This window comes from Condylostylus longicornis, unplaced genomic scaffold (assembly GCF_029603195.1).
Source record: "Condylostylus longicornis isolate FDR11 unplaced genomic scaffold, ASM2960319v2 ptg000044l, whole genome shotgun sequence".
Classification (NCBI taxonomy): domain Eukaryota; kingdom Metazoa; phylum Arthropoda; class Insecta; order Diptera; family Dolichopodidae; genus Condylostylus; species Condylostylus longicornis.
In genome coordinates, this window is record NW_026578013.1 from 10,309,675 (window position 1) to 10,319,362 (window position 9,688).

General features: G+C 29.0%; 2 protein-coding genes across 2 annotated transcripts; one reads left to right on the top strand and one right to left on the bottom strand.

Annotated features, from left to right (window-relative positions):
- Positions 1-1,007: 1,007 nt before the first annotated feature.
- LOC129610170 (intraflagellar transport protein 122 homolog) lies at positions 1,008-5,968 on the bottom strand. The gene is made up of 17 exons (XM_055522587.1): positions 5,776-5,968; positions 5,488-5,718; positions 5,212-5,422; positions 4,445-5,110; positions 4,210-4,380; positions 3,991-4,155; positions 3,683-3,927; positions 3,145-3,627; positions 2,860-2,992; positions 2,660-2,801; positions 2,451-2,592; positions 2,197-2,397; positions 2,021-2,141; positions 1,806-1,962; positions 1,612-1,739; positions 1,387-1,551; positions 1,008-1,336 (listed from the first exon to the last, which is right to left on the bottom strand). The coding sequence occupies exons 1-17, from the start codon at positions 5,838-5,840 to the stop codon at positions 1,241-1,243; spliced, it is 3,522 nt and encodes a 1,173-aa protein (XP_055378562.1). The 5' UTR covers positions 5,841-5,968; the 3' UTR covers positions 1,008-1,240.
- Positions 5,969-7,492: 1,524 nt separating this feature from the next.
- Positions 7,493-9,604, top strand: LOC129610324 (SURF1-like protein). Its single transcript, XM_055522862.1, has 4 exons — positions 7,493-7,857; positions 7,912-8,228; positions 8,281-8,448; positions 9,318-9,604. The coding sequence occupies exons 1-4, from the start codon at positions 7,660-7,662 to the stop codon at positions 9,526-9,528; spliced, it is 894 nt and encodes a 297-aa protein (XP_055378837.1). The 5' UTR covers positions 7,493-7,659; the 3' UTR covers positions 9,529-9,604.
- Positions 9,605-9,688: the final 84 nt, after the last annotated feature.

A 9,688-nucleotide genomic window follows, 5' to 3' on the forward strand; every position in this document is an offset into this window, starting at 1 on the left:
TTTTCCAAAATTTTATTTTTTTGTTGCATTTATTATGTGTAACAAACAATGAATTAGAAAATATTAGGTCAATTTTACTTTTTAGTTTTTACTTTTTAGACAATTTTCTTTATTCTAATGATTTTAAATCTTACCGTTTTAATACTACGAATTACACATTTTTTTAGTAAAATTTTTATTCTAATTTTTGATTAAAGCTTTTCAAATTTTTAAACATTTCGTATTAAAAATGGTGGCTAGCAATTTTGTTTCTAAATGGTCTCTTTTTTTGTAAGGTTAAACGTCACATTTTCAAGGATTTTCTTGATGCTTTGTATTATTTCAATCCATTGCTTACTTTAATAAGAAAAAATTTTTTAAGATACAACATCACATAAATTCTGAACATAAAACATCGTCAAATTTTTTTATTGATATTTTAGAAGACGATACAGTATCTGATGCGTCGTAGATGCAATTACGAAGATACCCTGTTTATCCAAATTTTTTTCTAAATAAAATATATTAAAACAAAAAATTTTCTCACTAAAATAAGCAATAGAATTAAGTAATACAATGCATCAAACTTTCTAAGTTTTCAAATGTAAAATAATACAGTATGTTGGAAAAAAAAATTCATTTTTTTCGATTTTGATCAAATCGCACAACTTTTGTTTGATGGCTCCAAACAAACCCTATTTCTAAAAGTATTTTTTTTTTTAAATATTTTTTTCTTTAATTCTCCTAATATCTTTTTCTTTTAATTAAAGAAAAAAATATTTAGTAGCAAATGGAAACACGTTCCTGCGTTGAAATTTTGTTAAATTGTTGCCGAATGGAAGTAAAACGGCAACACTGTTTCAAACGAAATATACATATCTACATATGTACATATTTAGATATAAAAAGGTAAGATAAAGTACAACGGGTCTTTTCTCAATGTTTTTTGTTACATCAAAAATTTTATTTTTATTTAATTTTTGCATATATAGCATAGAAATTACATTTACTTAAATACTACATTTATATTGTATACAAATATAATTCTTACAAATTAGTATTCTAAAAATTTGTTATAAAAAAGATTAAATTCAATGAGATTGTTGTTTTTATAAAAAAACTTTTAAAATCACGTGCAACAAAAATTAAAAATTGTTAACATTTAGATACCTGCATGCATATAATATATTTGTATATTTGTATATTTGTACATGAGCACTTGTATTTTTTATACTTATATATGTATAAAAATTTAAATGTTTCAATAGTTTTCAAACAATTTTTCTGATGAGGTTCTGCAAAATGGGCAATGACCTTTTTGTAACACTTGCAATTCAAAATCTTCTGAGTAAAAAATCTGCAAAAATAAATTGGTTACTTTTATTTTTATTTGCTTCATATTCTTACAAGAAGGCACTCTGGACAAAAAGTTATTTGTAGATCAGGTAACAAATTTCTGTAATACAAGTTTCGGCAATTCTTTTTGTTTCTTTTAACTATTAAAACATGACTCGGATTAATAGCACGTAAGGAATTCCGATCTAAGATCAAAGGTAAGGCACTGGTTAAAGCCTAAATTATTAAACATATCAATATTTCTTTTAGCTAAAAACAAAATTATAATAGTTTTACGTCATTAATATTATCTGAAAAAGGATCCATATGATGCTCAGACTCCTTTGGTGGTGCCAGTAATATTCTTTCAGCTTCTACATCGGTTACGTCTGCTTCAGTTTGAAATTCAACCAATGGTAATATTTCTACACATGAAATTCATCGTTAAACAAAAATGTGATTCAAAATCTATACGTATATATTTGCTTTACCAAAAGATGCAAAAGAAAAAATATACTCCTGATGACATGTTGGACAATAATTTCCATTTAAGTGAGTACTATAATTTGAGCATTTATAACACAAAGGTAATAAATCTTCGGGATCATTAAAACCACTTTTACAAGCTTTACTATTAAGGAAATTTATCTAGAAGTATTAAGGAAATATATCTGCAAGTTTACTTTTTTATAAAAATATGCCTTACATCTATTTGTTCCTGCATATTTGAAGGTGGTTTAAGGGTTTGCAGTTTTTTATTTATTTGAAAATACAGTTTGTTTGCTTTCAAAACCTTTGCTTGCTTAGATAAAGTGTAGAACACAGCACTGAAACAAAAATATTGATGTAATTGTTCAGATATCTTTATTGAAATTTACTTACAAGAGACTAACTCCTTTTGGTGGCCTTTTATGTTCTATTTCATTAGCAATATATCTACTAGTATTAAATAAGCTCATTGAAGAGTAACTTGTAAAGGGTTCTCTTAAATATGAATGAATTATATTATAAGCATAATATATTTTAGCAATTCTCAACAAGGATTTGTATTGCTTATAATAATGATCCTGAGATTGAGTTTCTCTAAAAAAGAAATTTTATACTAATTAGAGCTATAATTTCTAAACATAAGCTACTCTGTGTAAAGTCCTAAAAACTGTTTAGACATCAACCAATAAAAGTAACTAGCATCCAGAAACCTTTCCTCTGCTATAGCACATTCGCTTAAATTTTTCAAAAGCCTTTCTGCATCCTTTAAACGACCAGCTTTTATATAAGCTAAACAAGGTAATGAAAATAAAATAAAATATTTTAAATCTTTTTCTCATTAATAGAAATTATTTACATTCGTGAGCTGAAATAAATTGATCTGATTCAGCCAGCCACTGTGCATGCTGATAATGTACTAATGTTATTAACTCAGGAATATTTTCTGCTAAACGGAAAGCTTCAGCCCAATCTCTGGCCTCCACATGTAGTTGAACCACCTTTAGAAAATTAGAATTATACTATGTATTAGCGTTTCATCTCTAACGATTTAAATACCTGTGATTCTTCACCCAGCTTTTTGTAAATTTCAGCCGCTAATGGTAAAGCTTTTAGACGTTTTAAGTGGAATGCAATTTGTTCTAAAGCATTACGGTCATTCAGAGGTAATCTTCTACCTATATCATATAATCTAAATATAAAAAATTGATTACTAAGACCATTTTTTTATTGTTATATTCAACTTTGTTTAATATTGCAGGAAAATAACAGGTTATTTAGCAAGTAATAAGAAAAATGAAAAAAGGTTATTGAGCAAATACTAAGAATAATTTTTGTACTCACACGTCGGCCCAGCCTTGTTCTGCAACAATTTCTATAGCACGTTCATGTTCTCCAGCAGATAACAATAATTCAGCTGCTGCTCTTGGCTCATGTACAGAACAAGCCCATTCTGCTCTTCTTCTGATCAATTCCTTCTTATCAGCCACATCATCTTCTTTGAGAAATTCTTGAGCTAAATCAAACATCCTTAGATCACTATACATTGACAAAGCTCGATTGTTTTGACCACATTTTTGATAAAGCCTTGCAGCTTCTTTAAACTTTCCACTGAAGGCATAACTTTCTGCTTGCAAAACTTCTTTCGGAACCTCACCACGTTTTTGTTTTTCACGCAATTCATTTATTAGTTGTAGCCAAGGTAAATTTCTGACTTTAACATAAGCATCTCTTGCAATCGCAAGATGAAGTGCTTCGATAGCAGCTTGAGCTAATCCTTCCCAATCAGCATTTGTCACACCCAAACAAGCAACTTGATATGCTTCTCTAAAATATTTTTATATTTTAGGTTTTGTTATTATATGAAAGATAAGAAGTATACTCAAAAAAACCGGCTTCAATGAATTGCCACATCGTAGCACCTAAAGCTAAAGGCACGTTGTGCATAACATTTCCCCTTAGACAAAACGCAGTAGCGCCACACAAACCAACTATAACACCCATCATGCTTTGGGGACTTCTTGGAGGTAAGTTGCCTATTCGTACGCTAAGTCCACCACTAGTGTGCGAATAACATAACATAGAATCTAAATGCGTATTCCAAGCAACAGAGTTTACACCAGAGTCCTAGGTTTATATTTTCTAAATAGTGTTTCAACAACAAACCGAATATATAATAACTATACGAACCTGATATAACATGGTATCGTTAACAATATCTCTTACTACTAACCTACCGGCATCATCTACAACTGCTATTTTATTACGCTCTGCACTTAAATCCAAACACCTTACAGAAGACATTACAGTTGTCATGAGGATAGGGAGAGCGTTATCCAAGAAAATTCTCCAGACCTAATAAATTCTAATGTAAGAACTAGCAAAAAAAAATTAAGGCGAAACTTATACTTGTCCATTTTTTAATCCAAGCAACAAACCTTCTTTACCTGAAGGTCCTCCAGTTACTTTTATATAACGTATCAGGCTATCCATTATCCATTCTCGTTTTAATGTACCACTAAAATCTAGGCTTTGCAGCTTTTTTTCATGACATAATACAATATGTTGGGCACATACAACCTTAAAAATTCACATATTTACTAAACAGATTTATATAATCTCAAAAAGAAGTTATTATAGATACCAGCAAACTACATTCGAATTTTTTTGTAATTTTCTCCTTAACTTTATAATGCATCGGTTGATTTTGAGGTGAGCTTAGTTCGTACAAGACTACACGCTCTGGTAGCTGAACAGCTAAACGGTTTCTATAAATTGCAATTTTATGTACTAAATCGCGGCATTTGATCCTTACTTTCTGACCAGAAATTAAATGTTGTATTATAATGTCACACATATTCTCTCTATAGGCATATCTTTCCCTGTATAAGGCGTGAACGGTGCTTTGCACTATATTGTAGCAGGCTAAAGTTCCGTCTTGACAACCAACAACAAATGAATGTGAATTTGGGTGAATATCAATAGTCCAAACCCAAGATTCAAATGTTTCACCTAATGAACATAATTTAATTCCTTCCCTTGTGAAAAGTTGAACATTTTTATTGCAGCCACTTATCATTAAAAATTCTCCGTTTGGAAAATATCGCATGCATAATGGATCAAACCCTAAAGCTCTTTCTCTCCCTACAATTTGCCCAGCTAAAGTGTGAAAAGAAAGCGTTTGTCCCCAATCCACTACGCTTATTACATCTGTTTCATTGTCGTTAATATTTCCAAAACAACTTTCTAACCCAAAAATCGGGCTATTAGATCCCCCCGGCCGTTCTATTTTCCCTTTTTCTTCACCGCTCTAAAATTATACATAATTAGGCACCTTATTCAGTTAATTATAACAATGAAACAAATTATTATTTGAATGAAATAATCATTTTGAACTTGTATTTTACAAACCTTATTTCTAATAGATATTATACCATTTGCCAAGCCCAATATTATATATTGACCGTCACTTGTCCATGAACAAGTATTAACCTTTGAAACAATTTTATATTTTTGCACTGCTTTCTGTTCCGCAGACCAAAAAGCAAAGTCAGACGATGAGCAAGAAACTAGTTGATGGGAAACTGGATTAAAGGCCATGCATTGAATTGTATCCCCATGTCTAAATGTAAAAAGTTTGAGTTATAATTGGGCAAAATTTACTAAACTTGTCTTGCTTGAACTCACGAATATTTTAAAAGACCCTCAAATTTGCTAGTCCATATGATAACAGATTTATCTGCTCCACCAGTGGCAAATTTTTTCCCATCCTTTGCATAAGAAGTGCAATATACTTTATCCTTATGTGCTTTTAAAGTTTCTAATAAAGTTCCATCATTTGGATTGTAAATAAGTACTTTATCACCAGCTGCTACTACTAATTGCAACCCTTCAGGATGAAAGGATATTGAATGAATGCTGCAAATAAGCTGTAATTTTAGTAGTGATTGATATTTTGATAAAATAAAGATTTACCTGGCATGATCTGTTTTTTGATTTAAGTCATGAATTTTTTCAACCCATTTCAATACGCCTCGCATAGTTGCAATTGTTACTTATTGTTAAAAACTTTCCCTATTTATCTATGTATAATATTTTGGAACTAGAAACTGAAAGGCAATGTGCCTATTTCACGAATTCAAAAAATAGTTTTATTTCGAATTTTGTATAATTTCATATTAATTTAATTTTCTGAAGGAAACTAACATAAAAGCAAAAACATAAACTTTTTGTTTAATTTCTTTCAAAGTGTATCTCTATCTCATTTTTTCGTTGCTAAGGTAAATAAAATCTCTTAAATTTTAAATTGAACTTTAAGAGAAAGAGATTACTACTTTTTTAAGAAAAACTAATAATAAGAGTTGCCGTTTTTTTGAATAAATAATATCACTGCTCTTCTTGTATTATTATTTTTAGCAAAAGCACGTCTTTATTCGCGATAACACAGAAGATTAATCGGAATAACACAGAAGAGAGAAGCATGGAAAAAATGTACCAGGCAGATAGTTTTTTATAGACTGTTAGTTCTAAATCCCATAAAGTTATTATTTCATTTAACTTTCAATTCAACATTTACTGCGTTTATATGCCACTTGAAGCCGACTTCAAGCGAATTTTGAGTTCATGTAACTTGAAAATGCTACTTGACTTGAAATTTTAAAGTTAAGTCGATTTGATAAAATTATTAGTTTGACTTGAAAATAGATTGCGCATACGCGGATTGAAAGATTGAAAATTAGAAATAAATATATAATGCTTGTCGACTAATGTCAAGCTCAAATCGAATTCAAGAAATAATATTTCAATCTGTATGGTATATCTATTTATGCTGATTGAAGTTTCAAGTCAAGTATTGGATTCACCATAAAAATGAAGTATATAGTATCAGATAGGTGTCAGATAGCTTTCCTCACTCAAGTTATCTATTTTATCAAGTTATCTATATTTGTTTAAAAACGGAACCAAAATTGATATTGTTCAAGTATTGTTTTGGGGAGACAACGGAAATTTCCGTTATTTCCCCAAAACAATAGCAAAACGGCAAAATCAATTGTATAGTATTTTGAATACACATGGAAACAGATAATGTCAAAAAAATTGCCAGAAGTAAGATAGGAATTTAGGTCATTTTACATCCAACGGCGATAATTTCACTTTGAAACTTCTTACATATATTGACATTAATAGATGTACATATATTTATTTTAGGGCTGTTCACCTTACAAATCATGTTAAAACATGTTAAAATTGATTTTTTTAAAAATGACATTTCTGCGACATTTTCATATGCCTCTCGCTGCCGCAGTGTCGCGGCGATGTGAACAGCTCAGTTGCTTATACATATTTTTGTTCATAACAAAAATTGATATGTCGCGCAAGTAAAACATAGCCCTAGTTTTAAACAAAAGTATTGTTATTCAATTGTGTCATGTATGTTTATTTGAATAAATAAATTTTACTCTAAAAATCTTCTAAATCTTCTATATTAGACGAATTTATTAAATTTTTTATTTCATTTTATTTTCTTATCATTACTATAAGTTTACTTTATTTAAATACTTTTATCTGGTAAATAACTCAACGCCTCATCTTTTTTTTCATATACATATGAAAATGTCATTATAAATTAAAACCATTCACATGTATTAATTTCGGTAACAACTACCAGGGGATCGGGAAAATGTCACGCAGTTGGTCAAACAAGGGTTATAAAAATTTAAAAATTGGGATTTGTTTACATTAATAAATAATACATGTTGAACCTTACCTTAATAAATACATAATGAAATACATATGGTCGTAATGTCATATTGTATTTCGTCATAATTTGATCAAAACAAAACAAATTAATTAGCCAAAATGTTTAAAAAATTACTATTTGATTTGAACTATAAAATCCTCACAATTAATAAATATAGTTCAAAGTACCTAATTGCAAATATTTTAGGAAGAAATCTACATGTGAATCATATATGTAAAATTAAAACTAAACCCGTACCAAATTTGGGTTTAAGAAGTGATAAAAATAAAATTTCTCCATTAGGATGGTTTCTTTTGGTCAATTGCAATTATTTCCATAATAGAATTAAATTTCAAAAAATATGTTTGTAGGCAGTTCCTATAACAACATTCAGTTTGGGTTGTTGGCAGGTTAAGCGAAAGACATGGAAAGAAAATTTAATTAAAGAATTGGAGTATAAAACTCAAATAAATCCTGTTCCATTACCAGAAAATTTAGACGATCTACAAGACATGGAATACCGTTCTGTTATTTTAAAAGGAACATTTAAGCACGAGAAAGAGATATATCTTGGACCTAGGTCTTTTATTCAAGTTGATGGCGCTGAATCACGAGGTGGATTGTTTTCTCAACAAAATCAATCAAACGGTTATCTTGTTATTACTCCATTGAAACTAAGTGGAAGAAAGTAATTTTATTGCAATTTTATTTAATATATTACGATTTTAAATAAATTTTAGTGAAACAGTATTAGTTAATCGAGGTTGGGTTCCCAGAAAACTGCTAAATCCTCAAACAAGAATTAATGGGCAAATTGAAGGTGAGGTTGAATTAGTCGGCGTTGTTAGAAAAGGCGAGAAAAGGCCACAATTTTCACCTGACCATCGAGGTGACATTTACTTATATCGGTAAGAACAAAATAAATAGACTCAATAAATCCCTAGCAAATTATTAAAAATACATAAGCATATGATACTCATGAAGAAAGTTGTATAATTTATGTGTAATATGTAGTTAAAACACAAAAATATACAAAAAATTTGTGGATCAAGTAACATTTTAATCAAGCACTTACATGAATTAATTTGGACTCGGAAATATACGAAAATCTAGTTAATTTTTATTTTCTAATAAAATTAAATATGTCCATATCTATTGTAAATATTAATGCCATTAAATTTTATGATGAAAAAATTATATAGAACGATTATCAAATAAAATTTAAATTAAGAATAAAGAAGTCCTACACATTACAATATTGGTTAGAGTCTGAAGAATCAATTGTTTTATTGGAGACACATAGATTTATTTTATCTTTACCGCACTGTTTATTTGATATATTTTTGGCAAAATATAAAATATAAGATATGTATGTATGTATCTAAAAATATATACTTACAAATTAATTCATGATAAACTGGACCCAGTAAAAATTATTTATCATCTACGGTAAGAATTTGTTTAATGACGTCTTTATTTTTATCAAACACTACAATTTCTCATAAACAACTTTAGTCTCCAATGTGATTTCCTGATTTCAGTTCGCATTTGAATTCGTAGATATAACACTTAATAAAAATTATATTAAAATTAATTAAAATGTATACTCTTTACACAAATTTTGCGTTAATATATTATGAATTCTATCTCTCTTTATGACATCAGTTACGTTTTAAAACTGAAAGAAGCGTTTTAAATATGTACATTTGTACATGCATCCATTGCATAAACTGTTTTCATTTTTTATTAAAATATAAATTTTATGAAACATTTGCAGGGATTTAGAAAGAATGTGTAGAGTGACGGAAAGTGAACCATATTTTTTTGATGCTAGTTACACTTCAACAGTCCCTAATGGGCCAATCGGAGGACAGACCAGAGTAAATTTGCGAAATGAACATTTGTCTTATTTGATAACATGGTTTAGTCTATCAGCAGCTACTTCTTACATGTGGTATCAACAAATTCTGACAAAGGCAATTAAATAATAATATCATGTAATATAAAAATAGGTTTTTTTTTAATATATTGGCATTAAAATACGTATACGTACATATAATTAAATTATTTCTTTTCAAGTTGTTTTGTTCACATTAAATAATCGAGACCCTTTGAACTTGAAATATGTATTAAAAAACGGCATAGTGT

What these genes read in the sequence shown, in the direction of transcription:
- LOC129610170 (XM_055522587.1), bottom strand. Translation starts at nt 5,840, where the DNA reads ATGCGAGGCGTATTGAAATGGGTTGAAAAAATTCATGACTTAAATCAA. An exon ending in AGCTGGGTGAAGAATCACAG is followed by an intron (nt 2,802 to 2,859) that starts GTATTTAAATCG and finishes AATTTTCTAAAG; the next exon opens with GTGGTTCAACTACATGTGGA. An exon ending in ATTTATTTCAGCTCACGAAT is followed by an intron (nt 2,593 to 2,659) that starts GTAAATAATTTC and finishes TACCTTGTTTAG; the next exon opens with CTTATATAAAAGCTGGTCGT.
- LOC129610324 (XM_055522862.1), top strand. Translation starts at nt 7,660, where the DNA reads ATGTTTAAAAAATTACTATTTGATTTGAACTATAAAATCCTCACAATT. An exon ending in CATTAGGATGGTTTCTTTTG is followed by an intron (nt 7,858 to 7,911) that starts GTCAATTGCAAT and finishes ATATGTTTGTAG; the next exon opens with GCAGTTCCTATAACAACATT. An exon ending in GGTGACATTTACTTATATCG is followed by an intron (nt 8,449 to 9,317) that starts GTAAGAACAAAA and finishes AAACATTTGCAG; the next exon opens with GGATTTAGAAAGAATGTGTA.